This window comes from Tinamus guttatus, unplaced genomic scaffold (genome assembly GCF_059628265.1).
Source record: "Tinamus guttatus ecotype Peru unplaced genomic scaffold, ASM5962826v1 Tinamus_guttatus_pri_ptg000356l, whole genome shotgun sequence".
NCBI lineage: Eukaryota > Metazoa > Chordata > Aves > Tinamiformes > Tinamidae > Tinamus > Tinamus guttatus.
This window is the reverse complement of record NW_028288890.1, coordinates 3,214,511-3,239,522: the sequence shown is the minus strand read 5'-3', so window position 1 is coordinate 3,239,522 and position 25,012 is coordinate 3,214,511. Positions and strand designations below refer to the sequence as shown.

Here is a 25,012-nt window from a genome sequence, read left to right as displayed (position 1 = left end):
TGCTTGAACCACGAGGAGATTGAACCTGGTGACTGGAGCACGAGAGGGATCCAAAGCTACTTTTCTGTTGCATTGGCACCTCACACCCATGCTAGGCAGGCAAACGCTGGTCTTTGTTCCAAGACATTCAGTTCCCATCTAGCTGACAGAAATGAATAAGTAAGGAAGGAAAATACTTGGCAATAGAGAAATGAGCTGTAATTTTGACTTGTGTTGCAGAGTGGCGTTCTGCAGACCATGTGGGAAAAGTAACTCATGATAGAGTTTTGCAGGAATATTTTGGCATGGAGTTGGCTGGATGAGCAGCATGTTGGAACATGAAACTCTTAGTCAGAGGAAAGGACTGATAGGTTGTTAAAGGCAGAGTCACTATCAGACTAAAAGTGATGTCTATAAAACCTGCTAGAGTAAGGCTAAATCACAGAGGGCCTCTTAGAAGCAACTGTGAATTTGTATCTAGTAGCAAAGAATGGAGCGGATAGAGGAATATGGCTTGGGACACCGCAGTAGGGGAGAAAGGGAGGATAATGAGAAAGGAAAACGATTGGTACTACTAATTTCAGTGGATTTTTAGTATTTTCAGCACTAAAGCCCACAAGATAATGTGGCTGAGAGCGGTACAGAAGCACAGCTAGCTGAAGAAGTGCAAGATTGCAGGGCAGGCTGCAGTGGGACTTCAGATGACCATGTTTAAGGGGGTATTCAGAACACAGGCCTGGGCCCACAGCAGAGCAGTTGCACCAGCTCCATTGAAGGTGAGCGGAAGCTTTAAGGAAAAGGGAGATGGAGGGTTTAGGAAGAGCTTAGAGCTGGTGGCTTGATGCTTGTGAGGAAGCATTTTCAGTTTCGCTTACCGGTGGTGTTGGAAACTTGGAAGTTCCACTTTAGGTGGTATTGAGTCATAACAACAATAGTTACAAATCTGCTTTTAACTCCCTATAAACAGCAAGCTGAGATGCCAGGAGTTGAGCACATGTGCCCCAGAATCTCAGTGGACATTCGAAGTGTTTGACCCCAGATGCCACCACCACGCTACTTCTGAAGGCACCAGAGGTGACAAAAAACAGCACAACTTCCGTGTACTTCGCTTCCTACGCCTGACAACCCGTTGTGTGCGAGCAGCCAGGGCTCGCGAGCCCCAGTGCCCAGCACCCCGTGCCCCAGTGCCGCTCCGCCGGCCCCCGGTGCCCTTCCGGCGGCGGGGCCGGGTTTACCTGGTGGCGCGGCGGGCGGCGCGGCGCTTGGGCGCCCCCTGGCGGCGCTCGGGCGAGCGTCAAACCCCGCGGAGCTGCCGCGCGACTCGGGGGCTTCGTTTTCCCCAGGCTGGAGCGGGGCGCGACACCCCTAATCCACATCTAAACCCCTCTTCGGGGGAGCAAGGGACCTGTGTCCCCTGGAAGAACCCGAACTCCCCTTTTTGTGTTCGCTTTGCGCCCCTTTGCGGAGAGAAAGAGAAATAAATCTTCTTATGCCGTTAAGAGCTGTGGAATATGTGCAGTTCCAGCAGGAGTGCACGTGGTTTTCAATTTCCATCTCTATCTTCCTTCCTTGTCGTAACATTTTGGGGTTTTTGTGGTTGGTTGGTGCAAAGCACCTCTTCCCCGTACTAATCTGAATTTAGTCCAGAATATAAGTTTGGACTTAAATTGCTGATTTGAGCTGAAAACTCTTTTTTTTTTAAAAAAAATATTTATTTATTTATTTATTTATTTTGAAAAATTCTATTGTGGGGGCAGAGGTGACCCGTGATATGCAGATGGCAGGCAGCACAAGTGACCGATCAGGTGGCAAGGGCAAAGTTGGTCTGCTCTTTTTCTAAAGATCTGAGGCGACGGGAAATCAAGTTGCTTATTGAGCTTATCAAGGATGGCACAGGAAGCCTGTGGTAAACGAGAGCTCCAGTCCAAGACAACTGTCTCATGTAGTAAACCAGCTTCTTTTTCTTTTCCTCTCCCTTTAGAAAGGTTGCTTTGAGCTTTAGAAACTTACTGAGCCCTCGGAAAAGATGATTATTAACTCTGCATATGCAGTTTGTCCAAGTTCATGACAAAATTCCACCCTTCTGTTTGAGATGCGGTGGATCATTTTGCATGTATTTAAATTTACTTTTGCTTTTGTTCAGGATAAAGCATAGAAATGCTTTAGCCAAAACACAGGCCCAAAGTTCTTTTTTTGTGAGGTTCTTCCTACTCCAAGGATCACTTAATTTCAAGTGTTAGTGGTTGGACTTCACTGCCGGAAATGACTACAGAGACCCAAGTTCCTCATAGCCTGAATGCAAAATCAGCTCACAGCTTAGTGCCCCGAGAAAACACTTGGTGTTATACGGTGACTTTCTGCACCGGGAAACATGCCGAACCCCGAAACACATGAAAATACAACCTTGCAGTTGCCGCTGCCTCTGGATGAGCGGAATTATGGAGCTACCGCAGCACGTTCAAGACACGTCCCCCGCGAGTCAGTGCCAAGACACAGTCCAGCAAAGAGAGATTACATGGTAGCTGGTGTGCTATGCTATGCAAATTTAATAAACTTCATGGATTGGTTCATTGTACCAGGTGAGGATTTATTTTCTCTTTCTAGGGAAAAAGAAATTGAAGTTCTCAATAGCTCTGCTTACTCCTTGGCTATGAATGCTCTATACTATGATGAAATGCTCTATACTATAGTGATATGCTCTACGCCTGTTTAATTTTCTCACTAATCTGCTTAGGCCTGTTGGTCATGAAATTTCCAGTTATAAATCTTAAAAGGCCAACAGATAATGTAAAGTTATTAACAGTTAATGGAGTGCTTATAAAAATCATGCCTGTGAAATGTGTAAGATTTATATTTTTAAAACTAAACCTCTTGTAAATAGACTTGAGCCTACAGGGCAGCAAGTCTATTTTTGTGTCTGCAGAGATTTGGCTAAGAAGCTTCTCTTTGTTTTGCACAGCAGCTTACCATGCCTTCCCTGGACCTAATAGATTAGTTGTAGCCATCCTTTATCTGCAGAATAGTGATGTGATTCTTCTCCATTAAAATTACAACAATATTATCTTTGTGCAAGTTTGCTTAGAGAAGATTGGACTTTTTTCTGATTTGATAGAAACAGTGAGATTTTGATAATGAGGAGTAGAACTTGATTGTGTAAAGAGAATAGAGGCTCGGGTCCCTCAGCAACACCTACCACCTACTTAACTAATGAAATATAACATTCTTTCAAAATATTTTCTTTTTTTTCTCTTTGTTTCTTGTTCTTTTATTTTTGACCTAAGACAACATGGACAACAAGGTAGCGCTTCCAGTAAAGTAGTGAGAAATTCGTTTCCCTCCCTCTGTGCAAATGGAGATTTACAAAAATTTTTCTGCTTAGCTTCACTCCTAAAGAACCTACTATGCTTCCTGGGGGCTGATTTGGACATTAGGAGAAAAAAAAAAAAAAAAAAAAAAAAAACCCTGCTGTAAGCTTGCTATATCTTACTTCTGAGTGGCTTGGAAATCATAAATCCTTTAAAACCTTGAAAAAAGCCCCAGAGATGGATTGTTATATGTAGGATTAATAACTAGTGTTCCTACACAAATGATTCATCCTAGACCACCTAGAAATGTAAGTCATTCAGTTTGTATCCTTCAAACCTGAGAGGTTTGTGGGATTAGGAGTTCAAACCTTTCTTTTCTGAACATTCCTTAACTGCATGTGTAAGAGGGAAGGAAGCGAGCGGGGGTGCACGCTGGGCAACGTTGCAATAGAGCAACCGTTTTAAAAAAAAAAAAAAAAAAAAAAATCAACGTATGAATCCTGTTGTCCAATCTCCTTCCTGGGAGAGGAGGAAACCTGGGGCAGGACCAGGCTGGTGGGAGCACCTGTGCACAGAGGTGTTGGGCACCAGCCGGCGTTTGGTTCGTTCCCAGCTTCCAGCTATTCTTTGGCTCCTGTCCATGCTTGGAGCTGAACGTTTTCAGGAAGGTTTATGAAATAAAGGTAGTTTATGAGATAACGGGCTCAGCTGCTTCTCTGTGAGATACTTGCAGGGACATACAGAAATCCTAAAGCAGATTTGGGCTGGTATCCAGGTCTTTTGCATACCAGACTTGAATTACAATATAGGACTGAGCCACTTTTCAGTTAACGCTCTGACCACGTGGGCCATGGGGAAATCTTCCCCCCCAGTTTATACAATAGCAATATAGTTTTTTTTTTTTTCCTCCTGTGCTAGAATTGAGCTGCATATTTGCCACTTTAATGCTTTTGTCTGAAGCTAGCTCAGTTATTTCAGTTATGTAGAAGAGGTAACTTGGTGTGCGTGTGAAATGGACTTTGCGCTGAAGCTGCAGTTCCTATCAAGTCTTTTATTAGCTGTGGTTTGTACTAAATACTGTGTTAGTCCAAAGTGAAGTTCCTGTTGCACCATATTTCTGTGTGTTGCTATCAGCTACTAGGAAATATTAGATAGAAGAGTCTAGTTTGCTCTGTTTTAATTATTCAGCATCTTGCCAAAGACAGATCTTCAGAAGTTATTTGTCACTCTGCACGAAATCACTGACTGACTTAAACTTGTGATACCAATTAGAAAAACCCTGAATGTAGAATATGTCAGAGCCTCACTGAGAAACAACTATAAAGTCTCCTCTGTTAACTGTTCATATGCTGATGTACTGATGGTGCCAGAGAAACAGAACAGCTGTGACTGAAGTACTAGGTAAACTGATTCTCATAACTTCTACACAGTAGAAGACCATGAATCATATCTATAGTGATAAGCAACTTTTATTCTGCATGGGTCTCGTGGTAGGTTTGCATGTAAACCACCAGGCTAAATGTACAGCAGTTCTTGCAACTCCTCTTCTTGGAGTAAATCTCTGAGCTGACAAATGAACAGAATCACAGGGAGGGAGCGGGGGACTTCGCTGTCATTCAGTGTGTGACTCTATTGCAGGCATCCTGTTAGACATCCAAAAATACTTCAGGCTTGGTGATGGGGGTGCAGGTCTCCTGCAAACAGGTAAAAAGTTCTCTTTATTCCATGACTCTCTTTATGACTTACTTTGCTTGCATTGATGTAGTCTGTTCCTAATACCCTCAGGTAACTTATTTCTGTTAGCTCCTTCTGGTGTGTGTGGTGTTGCTCACTTCCTCTTGTGGGAAGGCTGACTAATATTTGAAACTAAAAGCCCTAGTCTCCAGGAACAGTGAAGCACAGTCCTTTAAAAATCCCACATCGTGTGATTCATAAAAGATAAAGGAATTTTTCAACTAAGGAATACCGGACTGGGATAATTCACCCATGTTTTACCTCCACCCTAAAAAATAACTGCTTTGTCTGAGGGGTGCGGAGCACAGTGAGAATAACTTGACCAATATGTGTCCAGTTCTGGGCTCCACAGTACAAGAGGGATGTGGAGTTGCTGGAGAGTGTCCAGCGCAGGGCTACGAGGATGATCAGGGGCCTGGAACATCTGCCCTATGAGGAGAGGCTGAGGGAGCTGGGCCTGTTCAGCCTGGAGAAGAGAAGGCTGAGAGGGGATCTAATCAATGTATATAAATACCTCAAGGGAGGGAGTGCAGAGGACGGGGATGGTCTCTTTTCAGTGGTGGCCACTGATAGGACTAGAGGAAATGGCCGGAAACTGAAACATCAAAAATTCCATAGGAACTTAAGGAAAAATTTCTTAACAGTGAGGGTGCCAGAGCACTGGAACAGGCTGCCCAGAGAGGTTGTAGAGTCTCCTTCTCTGGAGATCTTCAAAACCCGCTTGGACGCAGTCCTGTGCCACGTGCTCTAGGTGTCCCTGCGTATGCAGGGGGGTTGGACTAGATGATCTCTAGAGGTCCCTTCCAACTCTAAGCATTCTATGATTCTATGATAATATTGTCTTTGCTTCTTCTTTGATTTGCAGTCTTCATCTTGTGTTACATGCTGGCTGCCCCCTTCTTTGGATACCTCGGCGACCGTCGAAATAGGAAAATCATCCTTGCGGCTGGTATTTTCTTCTGGTCTGGGGTAACATTAGGCAGTTCATTCATCAATGAATCGGTATGTTGCCTTTTTAGGGATTTCTACCAAAATAATCTGCTTAAGGTTTGTTGGAATTGATGGAGCCGTCCTGTGATCATTTCTGGAAAAGCTACCAGAGAGCTGGAAAGCCTTATGGGATGGTGAGGCCTAGAGGAGGCAGTGGAGTGACTGGACGTTACTGTTGCAGTTGCTGGGATCTTAGTTCTGTCCCATGTTCTTGCTGATGGGGTCACTGAGGTGTAGAGGACTTAACCTACGGCCTGTTGTCCATATCCTCTAACTCTCTCCAGGTTAGCACTACAGTGCAGGAGGTCCCAAGGCCAGTGGCTGGGGAGGCAGATGTGAGAGGAGGTAATTTAGACATATACAAAAGCCAGCTGAATTCTTATCTCCTCTGGTACATTTGACTCAAAAAATGCACCTCTAGGTAAGTTTTTTTTTCATATGCTTTTTGGAATTACCTTTTTCCACAGTATTCCTGGATATTCTTTCTTTCACGAGGACTAGTTGGCATTGGCACAGCTAGTTATTCCACGATAGCACCTACCATCATTGCAGACCTATTTGAGGAAGGAAGAAGGACCACAATGCTATCTGTCTTCTACATCTTCATTCCAGTTGGAAGGTGGGTTTCCTTGCTTAGTGGTATATTGTTGGGTGTGTGGGGGGTTTTTTGTTTGTTTTTAATTCTCTCTGACATGGCCAGCATTTTGACACACTTTAAGCCTCAATTAAGTAGCTTTTTTAATATATCTCATCTCAAGCTCTTGCATGAGGATGTGTTACTTCATTAGCATGATTATGTAGAGCTGATTAGGTTTATACTTTCAAGGAGAATGGAGAACCAAAACTCAGAAAACTGGTAGATTTTAAATAAAATATTGAAGCAGTACTAAAAGAAATTTGTGTGTGGAAGTCGGTCTTTGTTTGCTTTTCTCTGTGCTCTGCATAGTGGTGAGATGTGTCATTTTGGACAACTAAAATTCATTAGTGCTTATGATTATCCCTTTCTCTCGTTTTTAGTGGTCTGGGCTATGTCCTGGCATCCAGCATGGCAGATGCCACAGGAGACTGGCACTGGGCATTCAGGGTAAGTTACGTTCACTCATGGAACACTGTAAAACCATAATCTTGGCTGGAGTTTGGATTATTCTTCTTCACTGGGTTAAAATTGGTGAGTGGTGGAAGAACTTGTCTGATCCTACATGAACCTACACTTGTAATGGTTGCTAGTAGACCCAGACTTCCTCAAATAGAGGCAACTGAAAGTAAATTATCCTCTTCCTGGTGGCTCCAGTGTTGTTCTCCAGGAAACAGAGAGCGGGGATCAGACTCTCTTTATTTGTTCTCTGAAATAAAGTTGGGAACAACTTCTGTTATTTGAGGGATTCATCACGTCATCATGATGTCTGCCCATACTGAACACCTAATCCTTTGAAAAGGCTCTGTGACATCTTCCTAACTTATCTATAAAATGAACCCGAAAAAACAGGATGAGTCAGGAAGGATGTCTGCTGGAATAATAACCTTTTATTCCTGCATCAGTGATCCTTGCATTGATGATTAATGCACTGATTGTGCCAGTGTAGTTTTCTTTTCTCACGTGTTTCCTCAAAATCAGAGGTAGTCTTCATGTGTCTAATGATTGGAGAGGAATCTAATCTTTCCTCAGAAGTCTCCATAAGTCTTCAAAAGTCACTCTTCCTCCTTAAATATGACCTACAGACAGCAAGTCATATCTATTTCTGAGCATATATGCAGTGTCTCCCATATGTAATTCTAACACTAAATTTGAATAGTTATAAAGTTTTCAATACAAGAAAGATATCTCTGATCTAACTAGCCCTATCTCTACAGGTAACTCCTTGCTTGGGAGCTCTAGCCCTTGTTCTTCTGATCCTGGTTGTCCCTCGCAGAACCCAGAGGAGGACAGAAGCACACAGAGCACTTAGCATCTCCGGCACAATCCGAGTAGCAGCTGAAAAACCAGGAGTACAGGGAACTGGCAAGACAACTTGGTGCAAAGATGTGCTATCGCTTTGCAAAAAGTATGTGGTTTTTAGCTACAAAAGTTCCCTTCATCAGAAATGGCCATTTCACTAGGAGAATGATGGCCATCAAACCCCAGTGCACTCCTCTATCACATGCTGCACACAAGACGATTGAAACATCGTTAACAAAATCCTTCTTCCACTCCTTTACAAGAATGCTATGGAAGAGACCCCAGTATGGTTCATAAAGTAATTACATGTATTGTAACCAGCTAACCTGTAGATGGCAATGACCTCTTGCTCGTAAGCTCCCAGAAATTAAATTCAGCATGAGCTGATTTGCAGGACAAAGTCAGATCCAGTTTGCAGCAGGTTTCTCTGCAGTGGAAGCCCTTGCGGAGGCAGGAGGAGGAGCTGGATGGGGTTTGGGAACAGCAGGTGCCGCTGTGCACCTGTGCCAGACCCTGCTCCACGCTCGCAAGCCGCTTCCCAGGGATCCAAGACAAATGCTTTAATGGACAAAGCCTGTCTTGCTTTTTTGGGACTTCACCTTGCTTTGCCGTCATCTCCTCTGAAGGATTCAGAGCTTTCTAACTGGTAGATTGGATTTTCATCCAAGCTCCTATTTGTCCACCCTCTATTACTGTAGTTTCTTTAGCAAAAATCTTACAGAAATTGCCTTAGCAAAAGCGGACAATGAGATCTGCTAAAGCTCAGGAACAGGGTGTAACATGAAATTGATAGGTTGCTCCCTTAAGTACCACTTTACTGCCCAGGAAGATATAGCCTCATCCAAATTAAAACTTTTGCTTACAAAATCTCTGAAAAGATTGTTTTGTTACCGCTTGAAATTCTGGATATCAAAATCCTGGAAATCGGTAGAATTTCCCCTTTTCTTCAGATTTCCCTCTTCTTTCAAACTGCCCTGACATTTTTCTTGTGCCTTTCAGCTGGAGTTTTGTGTGGTCCACCCTGGGTCTGACTGCCATGGCCTTCGTGACCGGAGCGCTGGGCCTGTGGGTGCCGCTGTTTCTCTACAGGGCTCAGGTTGTCCAGGGCCTCGTATCCCCGTGTCTCCAAGAGTCGTGCAATTCATCCAACAGGTGAGGTGTGCGCAGCCGTGGAAACCTGCGCGGAAACGCTGCCTAGTGCTTCCAAGGACTGAGGGGAGTATGTGACTGGGAATCTTCATAGCTCCCCTCAGCATCAGCAAGGGCTGGAATCCTCCTCGCTATGTACTGACCCCTGATGCCTGCATATCCAGCCCAATCCTGGTTCTGGTCCCTGCTTCCTGATGTGTTTCCAGGAACTAATTGCTTACTGTATTCTCTTTCCAGATAATTCAGGGGAAAAGCAGTAATTATACGTTGGATATGTTTTCTGGTAACTGGGTGCTCTTGCTTTTCCCAGTAATTAAGTCAACTCTAAAGAAGTTTCTGAGTTGGGGGTATTCAGGTGGCTGGCTTGACAGGAGATGGCACTGCAGGGAGGCCGCAAACATATACATCTTCATCTGTTTCCAGTGCAGACATAAGCCTAGTCTGAGGGGAACTGCCAATTTTTGGGTAATGGAAAGTATGTTGAAAAGTTCTCCATAGGTCCCTAAATAGTAAATGTAATTGTCCTTCCATGGATGCCACCACTGTCACATTATTTGTTTGAGCTCAGTGTAGTCAGGGAAGGAAAGCGGAACCTTGGGTATATTTTTAAAACGTCCATTTTTAAGTTGTTAGTTCATGGGCTATTTTTCTAAACCAACTTCTAAATTATTATTCTACAGTAGTGCTGCTAGAGCAGACATGGTCTTCAGGGAAGTAAAAGGGAGCACCTGATAATTTAACCTCATGTAGTGCATCTTACAGGATGCTTTAAAAATAACCTTGGCATAAGCTACTGCCAGAGGCAGCATAAGGCTGGTTTTAGACTGCTATTCCAGAGGGATAGGAAAAAAGCATAATATAAACAGCTAGGTGAGACATGTAATTGACAGTGCTGGGAGATCTGAGCTGCACATTCCTGTGTTTGCCCAGGGATGCTTTAAGGATATTATCCTCTGTGGCCGTTCAGCAGTTGCAGGCTTTGTTCAAGGGTCAGGGCTGTGTCACTTGGACTCCTTGGAAGTTCAGCTTCCAGTGGCACCACAGCTGGGTCAGGGCTCAGCTCTTTCAAGGCAGATAAACAGGTGCTGGGAGGCTTGAAGGGCTGTTCTTGTGCAGCCCCCTCGGAGCAGGGACACAGACCCCTGGGCCTTCTCTGAGCCTTGAAGGCCCCACAGCAGCTTCCCCAGGCCCAGGCTGCTGTGCTCTCCTTCTGCCTATCAATTACACTGTGCTCTAATTCAGCGTTGGCTGTTCCTTTTTCTCCCAGCAGTAGCTTTGGTTCAGCTGGGGCTTGTAGCATACGAATCATCTAAGCACAATTCCTTGAATGCTCAGATAAACTAATGTCACCTGGGGATCTGCATCTGCCAGGCAAATCTGTAAAACAGGTATCCTCCCTGTCCAATCTATATAGTCTTTAACAAGCTATAATGAGTGATGGATCAGAATGCAGAAAAAAATACACACCGTCTGTTTCCAAAAAAAAAAAAAAAAAAAAAAAAAAAAAAAGGAAGAAAAGAAAGACTGTTCTACATGATAACCAACTTTTTTATCATGTAGAGCAGTTTTTCTTTTCTTCTTTTTTTTTTTTTTTTTTTTTCCTCTCCTTCTTATAGAGTTACTAATTGAGTTCTTCCTAATCAGCCAGGAGGAAATGAAAAGATAGATGCACTACAGTTTAAAGAACCTAGCTGGTTATTTGCTTTGCAGGCAGATAAAGCTTAGGAAAATGTACGGAACTTACCCCATGTTGCACTCTGAAATATTTAAAAGCACTTGTGCTCAGGACATTATGCTTCTGTACTTGCCTGCCTCATGATGCATTAAACAGCCAGTGGCATCACTGGGCTTGTTTAAAGGGACTCGCTTGGTCATTAGGATCTCATCAGGGACACGGAGAAAAGCCTCTGTGGAAGTCCCTTTGGAAGGTAAATTTTCTAAGCAATTGGAACATGTGCTTTCTGAACACACGAACTCTCCCTTCCCGGGGAGCACGTCTGCATTTGCAGGCACTTGAAATTCAGCGTTCAGCAAACGCTGGCAGCGCTCCCCGCGCTCGGGGTTTCTTCCTGCTGCTTGGGGAGGTGGTAGCTGGTTCCCAGCACTGGAGTGACTCATTCCAGCTGTGCTGACTGGAGGGCCACGCTGGTTTAGGTGTATGTGATCCTCTGTGAAAGGATCTCTTCCAAGACAGCAGATTGTGACACAGAGTTGTTCCATCTGTGTTAGGGATGATTGAGCAGATGGGTTCCTAGGTTAGGCAATGTGACTGCAGCTCTTCTAAACCCCTGCGTGTCCCGGGCAGCTCGTACGGAGAAGGATCCTCCGTGAAGCCAGGTGTGCAGCGCCGGCTCTGCGAGCGGCAGAGCAGCAGCACAGAGGCACCTGAGGCTGGCGATTAAATCCCATTAGAAGGACAGGGAGGGTTGGATCAAGAGGCGTCAAAATCAAGTTATCCATTACAGACTCCTCCATTTTGTGTGGGGTGAAATATGGGGCTGAAGCGGAAGGTGTAAGCTAACAGTGGTGCACGTAACACCACGCTTTTTCCACTGCACAGTTTTCCTCTGCTCAGCTGAATCCTTTGCTTTGTCACCAGCCTGATCTTTGGAGGCATCACTATTGGGACAGGAATCTTGGGTGTTGTTGCTGGAGCAGAAGTTGCAAGAAGGTTAAGGAAGATTAACAATAAAGCGGATCCTCTGATCTGTGCTGCCAGCATGTTCCTTTCTGCCCTGTGCCTCTATGTAGCTCTGGTTGTGGCCCAGACAAGCATCCTTCTCACTTTCGTAAGTACTAATCTATTTATCATTAGCAAACATCTGGATTAATGGGGAGATAGGAAAGGGGGAGGAAGAGCGGGTGGTTTTGCAGACTCCTCATCTAGGCCAGTAGGATCCTTCAGTGATTTGTGATAGTGCTCAGCTTGCTGGCTACCTCGAACACAGGGCCCTGGCGCTGCCCAGGGTTTGGTCTCTCCTCTCCTCATGTGCATGAACAGTAAAGGGAACAGGCAATCAGGGAGTGTTACACACTGGGACTACGCAGCCTCCCTACACACCAAAGAAGACAACAGTAAACCCATGTAGTCAGCTGCATGAAGCTGGAGTTTTCCTATCCAAAAATCTAGTTTAAAGAAGCCTCAATCTTATGTAAATTTTTAATGCCGTGACTTTTAAATGTAGCTAATTTAGCATGCGTACTGCATTTTGCTCCCTGAATACTTAAAATTGGTGTTCTAGGGACTGTACAATACGTGCAGTTCTCACTAAGAATAATTTAGCCATCACCTTCAACGCCTCAAATCACTAGCTGATCTTCAAAGTCAAGCTTTTGGCAATGCAACCTGAAGTATAAATCACTTAAATTCTGCCCTCAGTAAAGAAAACAACAGAAACCTACTGGAATGATGAACAGCTCCCAAAACTCCCTGAAAGAGGTGACTCTGTAAACCTTATTTGAACTATAATCTGGTAACAGCTAGGGAAAGACTCCAAAAAAATTTTTTTTCTATGACTCCATAGTCACCATTACCATGATTAACATAAATAATAGGATCCAAGTAAAGTTAATTATAGTAATCAACACTTTTTTGCAAAAGGGTATTTTTGCAGCACTTTTGCTTCTAGGAATAGAGCTTATTTAAATAAAATTTCCTTTTGACTCCTTGGCAGTGTGTATTCCTATGGAAAAATGCCTTTCTGCAAAAAGCTAATGGTTTTATGAGTGTGTAATTATACATGAAGAAAAATGTGAAACTGAAGTGGTTGGTTGATGTGTGGTTTTTGTTTTTTTTTTGGATCTCAAGAAGTGAGATCTAGGGATTTAAGTGCCAAAAGAATTAGCCATTTTCTTTCTCTGTATCTTAGGCTCCCTCTTAGTCCTGCTCTGACCTTTTTTATCACTAAAGGGTGTAGCACACAATCTCCACTACCTGTTTAGTTTAGCACGATGTGTTAGATGAGTCAGTATATAAGTTTGGATTTCCCTTTTCCAAAATACACTTTTTATCACAGCCAGCAAATTGAAATGTTTAAAATGCTTTTCTCCTTGCAAACAGCACTCTGGTTCCAAGCAGTATAAGAGGAAATTCTGCACTGGGGTAAGGACAAGTGTCACCTTTAAGCTTCTTTCCCAAGGGCAGAGCAGCTGGTCTCTTAATCAGAGCCTCAGCCTATTTATTTATTTTTGTATTTGCTTGATTCAGATGTTCCAGCATAAAATCAACAGTCTGTATGGTAATAAATTGCTTGTTGTCTAGGCACCTGTTTCTTCCAGTATTTTTACCCCAATAGCTGCCTCACTCTGGCCTTCCCTTTGCCCCGGCCCTGCCTCTCCTCTCTTTGCAAACAAGCGGTGACACCGGTCGCAGCGGTGCAGGGACTGCGGTGGTCCCGCTGCAGCGGATCCTATAGTTGTGCAGGAGGCAGCAGGAAACCACCTTTCCAGTCACTGTTTACTTGGGCACACTGATGTTAGCAAACCTGTCTCTATCACTCTGCCGGGTGGCAGCTGCAGAGATAAAACATGTATATCATGTTTTATCATATATCATATGATATCATATATCATTTATCATATATCATCAGTTTTATCATATTATCATATATATATCATATATCATGCAAGCATCAGCTTGCAAAAACTGGCTTCTGTATGGGGCTTTTTGCTGCCTGAGTGGCTAATGAAGGGGAACCATGAGCTGCGTTTCATGAGCCATGGCCAAGGCTGGAAGAAATATTTCCAAGCACCAGAATTCTCAAGCTAACAAGGAGATAGTGCAGCACTTGTCCTGCAAGTGGCCTTTGAGGAGACATTCTGCTGCTCTCGTCTCTAACACACCTTCCTGGTAGGGTGGTTCTTGAGAAGACAGAAATGGCTGACCAATAAGGTCCAGCCCCACTGACCACCTTGTTTTTTACCTAGGCATGTGATTATTTAAAAATAGTGTTTGGCACTCACATGGACTACAGTGCAATTCTCTATTGCCTTTATACTGGCTGTAGGTATGAATGTAAACTTATCTACAAAACAAAATGTTCTCAAAATGTTGGGACATGATTTTGGTTGCATCCTGTGGAGACCACAAAGCTCTACATGTTCAGTCCGTTGAAAAAAGTTGTGTGTTCTGGAGAAGGTGAAAGTAATGAAATATGATGTTTCCATCTTTTCTCGGTACACTTAGGAGATCAGAACAAAATACCTTGACACACTCTGCAGAGTGATATACTACCTTCCAAAAATGTCTCAGTTAAATTTTTCTAGTAAATCTACAATTTCAAACTGCATGAGACCTATGGGAAGAAAACCTAGCAGAGCCAAATCTCTAATGTTGAGACAATTCTGTGTTTCATTTTGTGTTTGGCCCAATTTTGGGAGCCTCTGGGCTATTATTGCTACATGCATGGAATTGGAGGAGCATGACTGCATCCTCCTCTGGCGAGGACAAGCCAGCCAAGGTCAAATGAGTGGGAAGACTTTGAGAGGTGGCCAGTGGGATATACGAATCCAGGAGCTAAGACACAGTCAAAGTCTATGTGAAACCATCATTTGCTGGAAAATTTAATGAAAAGGAATTATGAGTGGAGGATAGATGCTGAAAAAGCTGAATTTATTTTTTTAAAAAATAGGTATTTGAAGGAATGGATGTGTGGCTAAAGGTCTGTACTCACATACAGTACAGGAGATGGGTAGGTGTGACAGGAAGATGCAGTGATTTTGCAGGTTGAAGGAACAGTCCCTCTGCAAACACCTGATATTTTGCCCCTGGGACTCTTCTGAGGATTGTATTTTCATCAGCTGGATACAAGACTGTGATAAAGGCTCCACCAACAACATGCTGGCACCTACTGCTATAGAGATGTGTGTGGGTTATTCACAAGACACCAAGGGACTGTGGCCTCCCTGAGAGACTCTGCAACCTGGAACTCTCTGCTCAGCTTTTGTGCCTTCTTCAAGCAGGGGTTAGCCTGGACAGTCTGCTCAGTCTGTGTCCAGGCCTGGCTGGAAGGGTTAATCCTTTTCAATTCCACAGGTGTAGGAACTCTTGGGATCCTGCCCCTTTTTCCTGATGGCTGGGTCTCCAGCTGTGGTGAATTAGGGAATTCCCACAGGCCACCAAGCTTTCCAGGCTGCCCATCTCCAGGAGACTTTTTCCCTCTGGAAGTGAAATACAGTGGTAACTGCAGGTTATTTGGGGAGGGTGATATCATGATTCCCATTTTGGTTCTTCTGCCAAGGATTCATGCCACAGAGCAACTCCTGTACCTTCTCTGGTTACTTTTCTCTGCAAGTGAAGACAGTGTTTGCAAGCATAGACAGAGCAGATGAATAATATATAGAGATGGGTGCATACAGCAACTCCTATAGAGACAAGCATAGTCAGTGAGCCTGCTGTTGCCTTTGCACTAAAGAAAGTGTGCAGTCACTGCTTTTCTTCTTCTTTTTTTTTTTTTTTTTTTTTTTTTTTTTTTGGCAGGTTTTTATTGCATTTGGAGAACTGTTTTTATCTGTAAACTGGGCTGTTGTGACAGACATACTGCTGGTAAGTACCTGTGGAACTATTTGCTTATTTCCATTTTTTTCCAGCTTTTCACAGCTTAATATTGTTCATAAATGTGTGTCTTGGTGGCTAGAAGGACCTGCTCCTTCTAGGGAGAGATCAGTGAATGCTTGCTAAGAAGACACCTCTTGGCACCCTGTTAATGTCAGAGAGGTAATGGAAACGCAAAGCGAAGTGCTGTGCAGAGATGCCAGTAACACTACAGATGGAGCAGAGCGGTAGTCCAAGCTCAATGCAAACTCAGAAACGAGATGTACTAGCTTGGGTGAAACTCTTTCAAGTGTAACTAGCTGGTGCTTTAGTGCTCCTGCTAGTCTGGGCTTTCTGTGCAGCTCTGCAGCGTTGGGTGTCTGCTAGAACTTGGTCTGCACCAGAGGGAGAATCACTTCCTCTCTGCATTTTGAATCTTGTTTAAGTTGACCTATCTTTTTCTATAAAGCATCAAATACTGTGGCACAGATGAGACCTAACCCATCTGCTTTAGGGGGTCGTCTTCTGCAAGATCATTTGGCACAGAAGTAGATATCATAGTAGCTCCGAAATTTCAAGCAGGATGCTCTGAGAAAGAGAGAGATTAGGGAAATGTGCTGTAGTACAAAAATGCTGATACACTTTCTAGTTGAAAAAGACAAAATAGAGAAATTGTTTAAGGCCGCTAAAGCAGCTGAGAGCAGACACAAAGTTAAGGGCAAAGCACAGTATAAATCTCCGACTGAGTTTCTCACCCTCAGGCTAACTCTCAGATAGCACCTCAGTGATGGAGCACTAGTAGCTGAAGAGAGCCAAGGCCTGTAGGCATCTTGTATTTTAGGTTGTATTATTCTGAGGAAGTTCAAATCCATGTGCAGATTGCTATCACTAGCTCTACTGTCATAATAAATTTTACATAAGAAGCACAATGGGAGTGCTGGTCCGCAGGACACCGTGCAGCGATGCCCAACGTGTCACAGGGGTTAGGGCAGTAGAGAGACCTTTGCAAGCCCTCGCTCAAAGCCCTAGCTTGCGAGGAACGGGGTCCCCACGAGACTGCTGCGGTTGCTGTCACTAGCAACGGGCTGTCACCCACAACGTGCAGCTTCCTCAGGTGGTGAAGGTGCCATCGCTGGGTTGGGCACCGGTGATTTAAGGCTGGGGGACTAAGGCACAGGCAGCTCCTCCCCAGCGAGCCTCTGTGAACCCAAACTGCGAGTGCACGAGGAGCTGGGCTGTCCTCCGCTCATTACAGCATGCAGGAAATCTATTCTGGGTGTCACTGCCATATCCCCGATCCATGTAAATCCACAAGAGGAGGAAGTTCTTTTCTCCTGAGTGACTAACATTCCTTCCCTTGTATTCATTTTAGAAAATTATATGTTTTTTAGGTATAAGCAAAACTGCATCACTTAGAACAAGTAGTAAAGTGAGAGGTTTTGCAGAGCAGAGCTCTTTCCTCTGTAGTACTCTGTTCCTCCTGAGCAAATGTGCACTTACCATCAATGTGTTTTGCGCTGGAACTGTTGAATTCTAGGTGTTAGGTTTTTTATCGGAAAAAATGATAGCATTTACCTGAATTTGTGTGTGTGTGCACATTCAGTGGCAATCTTGCTTTGGAATCTCTATTTCATCCCACTATAAACCAGATGGGTTCAGTGTATTACTGCTGTTATATTGACTAAAGGGTGCCATAGATAACCATAGTAATTTGTCTTTTTGCATTGTTTCCTGTGCAAGCTGGTAGAATTTCTGATAATGTGGCTGGATTTGCAAATGCATGTTCTTATTCTGCCATCAAAATGACTTTTCGTTCTCCTCACATGGCAGTGCTAACCAGACACTGTAGCTAGGAATTTATTTCTCCTGCAACCTGTGGAGCTGAAGACAAAGGCAGATGCTGGCTGAATGATAAGGGCTTTCCTCCTTTGTGGCTAATGCATCAAGATTCATTGCATGTAGCAACCTCTGTGCCCCTTATTCAGCTGTAAACACGAAAGTAGCTACTGTACAACGGCAGTCAGTCAATAAGGCACAACTCGAGTGGTGCTGGAGCCACCTTGGCTACAACACTCCAGCTCTCCGGGTACGTGGAGTCTCCCGTGTGCAATATGCACCATCGGTGAGGTGCTGGGACTGCCTTTTAGGCTTTTGGCAGCTCAGAGTGTAGGAGATGCTGGAACTGGAAGCTGCAGGGTCGGGAAGGCTACTGACATGTCCCTGTCTTTGTCTGGACGAGCCCTGGGAGGTGCGGGAGCGTTTACCAGCCTGTCTGTTCCATCTGCTTCTCTAGCTGACAGCTCTGTCACAGAGTCTGCAGGAGGATCTCTCAGCCCTCTGGAGACAGCAGAACAGCATTGCAAATTATGTGTTTGGGGCACCCTGTGTATGTGCCAAGGAATCCGGGCCGGGATCTCCACGGAGATGACGGCGTGTAGGATGTCACCCCCATCAGTGAGGCGGCCTGGGTCCGGCGTGGCCGCCTCGGGCAGCCAGGAGGCCGTGGCTCTATCCAGGTCCCTGCATGTGGCAGTTTGGTTTCTCCCGCTCCTAGCGAACCCCACAGCACACAGAGCTCTTGCATGTTGTTTCTGCTGTCGAGAACAGCCTCAAATAGCAGCATGAGCAAAGTTTGTGTGAGCCTGGTAAGGACGGGAAGCTTCATACCCTTACGTTTTCCTTGTCACAGCCTTGTTCCGTGTGTCTCTTGTGGGTACAGATACGACATGTTAAACATGCAGGAATAATAAGAAAGTGGTGCAGGACACTGAGCTGGCCAAAGTGTGCTGTGGCCACGAAGAAAGAGCCATTGGACTGGGCCTTTCCGTGGCTGGAAAGGGCTCCCGGTCTCGGATTAGCCAATGACTGTGTTCGTAAACTGCCAGGAAACTGGATGCAATGAGGTGACCACATGTCATGAAAGAGTTTCTGTAACTCTGAAGTCCTCAGCCCTGCTTTAAAACTTATCATTCTTTATGTGCTCTAACTATTCCTGATGAAAAATACATATTTTCTGCTTAGTTACAATTACCTACTTTGGAGAGACTAGGAGTGGGAAGGCTACAAGCTAACTGTATGTGTGTAAAGTGAAAAGGGAGGTTGTATCTTTTAATAAAACTGCTTTGTATCAAGTCATCCTAGTGGGTGCAAAGATGCTGCTGTAAGATGCTGAGCACTTCACCTTTCCTGTTTGTGGCTGTTTCCAGTTACGAGCGGCATCGTCAGTTTGGTTCTTTACTGAAACTGGTGCAATATGGGGTAAGCAGGACCAAAAGACTCACCCAGTGGAAGGAGTTATAGGAGCTTCCAGGAAAGTTCCTTCCTGAAGAGAGGAATATTGGCTGCAGGCAGAAGGACACGTCATAGATGCTCATGGACGGGTTTCTGGCATCCCTGGAAGGTGCAAGGCATGTTATTGCTTATAAAAGCCTGACTACAGCAAGGACTTAGTACGGAGGGATCAGAAGAGAAATAGCCAAGTTGGCTGAAATTTATGCTGCTATTTTATGCTATTATTTTGGGACAAATATGTGTGTTTTCTCATTTTAGATTAAGTGCTCTGTTAAATCTGAATAGGATGCTTAGTGTCACTTGCTAAGGAAGAAAGTCTTCCTGCCATCGGTGTCCGCTTTCTCTTAAGTTTTTAAACCATGGATTTCAACCAAGTTTTATAGAGATGGAGACTTCTAGAAGACCTAAGTTCACACAAGCCTTGGGAAACCAGCAGACCTCCCTGAGAAACATTATCTGAAGTAGCATCCCCCAGCAGAGCCCTGTCTTAGGGAATAATCCTATTATCCACTTCATCTTGTTTGGGCAACATGTAGGCTCTCTGTGGCAAACACTGCAGTATCCAGAATGAATAGTGAAGACTTGTGCTTTCTGCAGCATTAAATCAATCCGTCCTTGAACTAATCAATGGCCACACTAAGGGCAAATAGTCATCTGCCCCTGTGGAGGAAGATGTGCTGAGACATCTGCTCTGCTTCCCTGGAACAGATGCTGGGCCGGGATGTAAGCCCATTACATGTGACTCTAATTTCATTTGGGTTGTCTGGGTGCTGGGAAATACCATTGAGCATTTACATGCACAAGGTGAGCTCATGCATGAGGGTAGTTAGTCTGAGACAGATGTTCCTGTTGCAGGTTATCCATGTGGGTGTAACTTCCTTTTTGAAGATTTACGTCTTTTTAGGATTTTTCTATGGGATGAAGCAGAGGAATGGGAGATCTAGGGAGTCTTTGATATGAGCAAGTGGTTTCAAAACAAAGGTAGGAAGGGTTAAAATTGTTTCTGTCTCATTATTCTGACAGTGAATGCTTTGCCTGTAAATGTATTATTGAGAGTGAGAAACCCCAATTACACAGAGTCATCCTGCACCTCTTCAGACACAGTTTATCCCCTCTACCAGCACAGACTTAAAGCCTTTATTATCCCCAAATGACCATATTCCATTTCTAAAAATAGTTACAATCCCTCTGATGCTTTGTAGAGTTCTGGGCACGCACAGCCTCTTCTTCAACTTGTTATTTAAAGTGCAGGCACTCAAAAATGCAACTGTTTTGAGGAGTTGTAGCTGTATCTCAGGTGCTATCCAGTAAGAAGCAACAAACTTCTGTCACCAAAGCTGTCCTCAAACCACCACCAGCTCCGGAAAGGTTGGGCCCCTCCATTCCTGTGTTCTGGAAGGTCTCCGCTGGCATCTGTTTAACCAGGGCAGCCACCTTGGGTACCGGGTGTCCCAAATGTCCCTGCCATGGGCTAGGCCGGGGCTGCTGGCACCGGCTCAGGAGGACGTTTTGCTTGGAGGCCGTCGTGCTGGATCTCCTTGTTAATATATCAGCAAGGTTGCAGGGGTTACTGACCGCACTTCAACAGCGTGACCAGGAGCGTGCAGCAGCGAGCCAATAAACGGGAGCAGGGCAGTCGTGTTTTTCATGCTTTTCTGCCACTCCTCGTTCTGTGTTGCTTTCTTGAACGTTATTTTTTCTATACAAAGCACTCGGTGTAGTCTATCTCTAAACTTGCAAACAGTGTTTGAGTAAAAACAAGTGAATATATTCATTTCTCTCAAATGTCATATTAGTAGTTTCCATTCATGAGGTTCATTCTGCTGATGTCCACTCCTCTGTGGGTTTTGCTCCTCGTTTCAGTACGTCGTGACCCCAAGGCGGCAGTCGACAGCGATAGCCCTGCAGATCCTGGTGAGCCACTTGCTGGGAGATGCAGGCAGCCCGTATCTCATTGGGATTGTAAGTGAATTCTCCGCTTCGCCAAGCTTTCTTTAGGGACCAAAAAACAGAGTTGTAGATAATTCTTGTCCAAAGCTAGAAATTATTCAAGTTGTGCTTTTGGGATATGGCAATACGAAAGCAACATTCTTCTAAAACCATTTTTTTTTTCCCTGAATTGCTTGAGTTCAGCTGCTGGTTCGGTGAGATTGTGGGCATGTAGAATATACACGTGAATAATTCCATGAAGCACGTGGAAACTTATTTTGATTGAACATTTGCAAATTCATATTTTTTTTTTTTTAAGGCATTAAGCTTTGCAATGACACTTTTTGGGTATTGTACTCATTTACATACTTTCTGCTAAATTAGCGAGGAGTTTTGTGGAGATTAATCAAATATAATTTTATATATTGAAAACTAAAATTCTTAGTTCGAATTTTAGTTATGAAATCTTGCAGTTAATTAATACTTTCTTGCAAATGCTAGAACAAGAGTGACACCAACATCTGCTGTGGTGCAACCAGATAGGAGAGTCCCCTCTTCCCACCCTGGCTGAGCAGCAGAAACCCCTGCGGTCTAACCTGCCTGGCAGACAAGAGGGTCCGTTCTCATGGGGAGGTTCTTCCTGGGGGGCTGTAACTAATGAGCTCTATTTGGAAAGATGAAGAAAATTTTACTTGTCGGAACATACTGTGAAACTCCTGCCCTAGCACTGATTAGGCTTTAAGTATGGGCAAAGATGATAACTGATCTCCTTGTGTCATGAAAAATCCCTGACATAATGCACAAAAATGGGAGCTATTGGTGAAACTGAAATACATCCTGTGTGTTCTCCCTTCCTTTAATATTCTATTGATTTGTGCCTTCTGCTTGAAAGATGAAACTGTTTGTCTCTTATCCATAGTTATTTGGTGTCTTTGAGACACAGGTAGAATCAGGGCTTCCTGCTGCCTGTGCTGCTGTGCCCTGCGAGTAGCTGTGTGCAGAGAGCTTCACTCTGGAGTCCCTTGCAGGCAGCTGCCTTAAATAGCAGCTAATTGGAAAGTGTGAAGACAAAAAAAGAATTGTCATGGTATATACCAATGAGCTTATCCTCATGTAACCTTGCAACTTTGCAAAGAACAGAGAGAGGTAGCCCAGGAATGAACGTGTTGTCTGTCCAAGCGCGCGGTCCTGTGCAATGAGCACCCCTGTGTGTCTGCAGTGCTTTTGTGAAGCCCTACAGCAAATCTGCCCGTGTCTGCTCTTGCCTAAACACTGTGCCTTTTGCATGCAGGCTGTGCAGTTGTTTACTAACCTCCTTCCACTAACCCTTTAGCTTAAAGCCTGTCTGGAGATTCCGTGAATAGCCTTCCTCAGAGCCTGTTTTCTTCGCTTTGAGCTCTAGAGATTTCCCTACTGAGCATTTTAAATTAAATGCATTTGGTTTGCACGTCGGCCATTATACCTGCTCTAGTCCCTAGGTACCCATTTAGAGTTGATCGTGCTCTTATCTGCCTGAAACTGTCATAAATAATGATACTAAACCAAGCAAAGGGTGAAGAGTCTTGTATTTGTGTACTTCAAGTCACGCAGCATATTGTGACTATCGGAGACAAATGTGGAATAAAAACTACTGCATTCAACATTCATCTTTTGGTTTTAGGCTGTAATGAGATTTTCATTTAATGGCTTAAGTATTGAATCTTACTGGGTGAGTTCCTTGGAATCAGCTATTTTTTTTTTCCATCTACAAAAATAAAATTAATGTGGATCATTTATAACTTTCACAATCTCATCCCACAGCCAGAGTAAAAAGCAGCTGCCTGATACCACCTTCTTCCCAAGTTCTCACCATGTTACTTCATGACTCCTCAAACGCCTTTTGGCTCTAACACAGACTTTGGTCCTGTCTCAAATCCATCCCCGGTTCTTTCCTTTTTTAACGAGCGTTGTTGCTTGTGCCTGTAGCTGATGCCAGTTCCTTGTTTCTACCTATCTGAGGCTGATTGGGGATGTATCGATGAAGTTTTCAAATAACATCAAGAAATGATGATAGTTATTGCCAAATGTTAAATCTGGAGATGGTAAAAGGAGCCAGTGCTTCTTGCTCCGAAAAAACCCCAGAAGCCGAATGGAGTCTGAAAGCAGCAGAAGGCCCCGGCTGCGGTACCGCCACCTCCTGTGACTGGAGGCACTGGAGATAGGAAGGGAGATGGAATTCCTAGATGCCATAGAAGCTAATCAGTGGAGGAGTACAGAGGTACTGGCACCACGCTGACACATGCAGGTTTCAGGCTTTTCCTCCCTGTGTGCCCTGCTCTGTTCTTTTCAACGCCCACCCTGTGACCGATCTGCTTGAACTGAAAGGGTGACCTTACTGCAGGTAAATGACAGCACTGTTCTCTCCCTAGATCTCTAATGCTATCCAGGCCAAGAATGCCAGCTCATTCCAGTGGAGTTTCTGGAGCCTGCAGTACAGCTTCATCACGTGTGTGTTTGTCGGTGTCTTTGGAGGGAGTTTTTTCCTCCTGACATCTTTCTACATTGAGGAAGATCGTAAGGAAGCAGCTCAGCTTTGAGGTTTCTATTTATCTTTATAACTTTTAAACCTGTATCTGATTATTTTCTGCATGTACAACGGCCCAGTTAATTACTCTAAATTTACAACACAGACATTCTTATTATGCTAATGTCACAATAGTTTCTATATGAAACAAATGCAAAACTCCAGCCAAAATCTCAGCTTAGGCAAATCTCCTGTGTTGAGCAAGAGGGACTTTGCAAAACACACACAGATTGGAGTAATGCTTTTACCAACACCTTTGCAATGCTGCAGTATTTGGAGGTAATAGACTAGCTTTACTGCAAGCAATGCACCACTAAAGACTTCGTGGAAGGTGCAGGTCTTCCTCTATCTTTGAGCCCATCAGAACCATTGCTAACTCTTAATACCTTTGCATTTTGCATGAAAGAAGTCATATTCAGAATGTAAAAGACAAAATATGTTGAGTTGGCTGGAATACCACCCTTATTATCCTGGCTTCATATAGTTTCCTTCTCCTCTCACTTGGTTTTCTAGGTACCAGGACTGAAGGTCGCCTTTCAAAGGAAGATGAACTCCAGGGCAAGATCTGCAAGGATGAAGAACCTCCTCCCCTTTTTCTTTCCTTCTGCTTAATGAGATACAGTTAGAGAAAAGGCCAAATAACAATTCCTCCATATGGCAGGAAAAACCTGCATACTGACTTTTTGGATGCTTTTGACTGTGAGTCAAAAATTGCTCCTGAATTGGCATATGGCAGCGCTTCCCCATCTGCGAACCAGGCATTAATAGGCTGGGGGGCTGCAGAAGGCGGCACATAGAGCCGTCCCAGGCCTGGCCGGGAACCTACAGCAGACAGCAGCATTTAAGGCAGAATATCTAGCGAAGAGTAGGATGGGAGGCCTCTGAAACCTCAGCAGGGTAAAATTTGCCTTTAGGATTTGGCAAATGTGGACAGTGAAAGCAATATTTTCAGTCCTCTGAAATGACCAAGGGAGGGAGAGATCAGTCAAGGGCAGTGTCACGTTTGAGACTGGAGAGCTGTCCTGATTCTACATGTAATATGTTAATTCGTTATAATCCTTTGAGACTCTTCAGTGCATTGCCAGGCTTTGGGTGAGTATCTCTGCACATGAGTGAGCAGCAGTAGCTGCAAAGCCACTGGAATACAACTATCTAGTTGAGTTCTTACCTCTAAAGAGCCTAAGACTTTGGATATGGTATCTATTGTTGTAATATTGTGCTGGGTGCCAAGTATGACATGATTGTTTTGGCCCGTTTTTGCTGCTTGGGGTGCTGTGGTTCCCAGCAGTGCCTCAAAGCCAAAGCCTGAAGGAGATTTAGCAAGCACAAGCATTGGGAATCTTACCTGCATCTCCTGGTAAGCCGTAAGGATCATAACGCATGATATTCTGCTAATGAGTGTGACTAATGTCATTAAAAATAGCATAATATGGCAGCTGCAGGGTTTTTGTTCTCTCTCTCTCTCTCTTTTTTTAATCTGTTCTGAAATTTGACTTAAACCCTGCTAATCAAATTTGGCTAGAGCTTAGGCGATTGTGGAAATTAATAAGCGTTTTTTTGACACTCAACAAGAGTGTTAAAATAGCCTTAAAAGCAAAATCTGG

At 44.2% G+C, this 25,012-nt stretch overlaps 1 protein-coding gene across 1 annotated transcript; it reads left to right on the top strand.

The window, feature by feature from the left end:
- Window positions 1-2,350: 2,350 nt before the first annotated feature.
- On the top strand, window positions 2,351-24,027 carry LOC104572955 (SPNS lysolipid transporter 3, sphingosine-1-phosphate (putative)). Its single transcript, XM_088530095.1, has 12 exons — window positions 2,351-2,558; window positions 4,923-4,988; window positions 5,884-6,020; window positions 6,476-6,627; window positions 7,026-7,092; window positions 7,860-8,050; window positions 8,944-9,096; window positions 11,693-11,882; window positions 15,572-15,637; window positions 20,780-20,878; window positions 23,254-23,422; window positions 23,922-24,027. Exons 1-11 carry the CDS (start codon window positions 2,351-2,353, stop codon window positions 23,419-23,421), a joined length of 1,497 nt encoding a protein of 498 aa, XP_088386221.1. The 3' UTR covers window position 23,422; window positions 23,922-24,027.
- Window positions 24,028-25,012: the final 985 nt, after the last annotated feature.

Coding starts and splice junctions, on each gene's coding strand:
- LOC104572955 (XM_088530095.1), top strand. CDS start 2,351: ATGCCGAACCCCGAAACACATGAAAATACAACCTTGCAGTTGCCGCTG. Junction 7,093..7,859: donor ACTGGCACTGGGCATTCAGG/GTAAGTTACGTT, acceptor CTATCTCTACAG/GTAACTCCTTGCTTGGGAGC. Junction 9,097..11,692: donor TCGTGCAATTCATCCAACAG/GTGAGGTGTGCG, acceptor CTTTGTCACCAG/CCTGATCTTTGGAGGCATCA.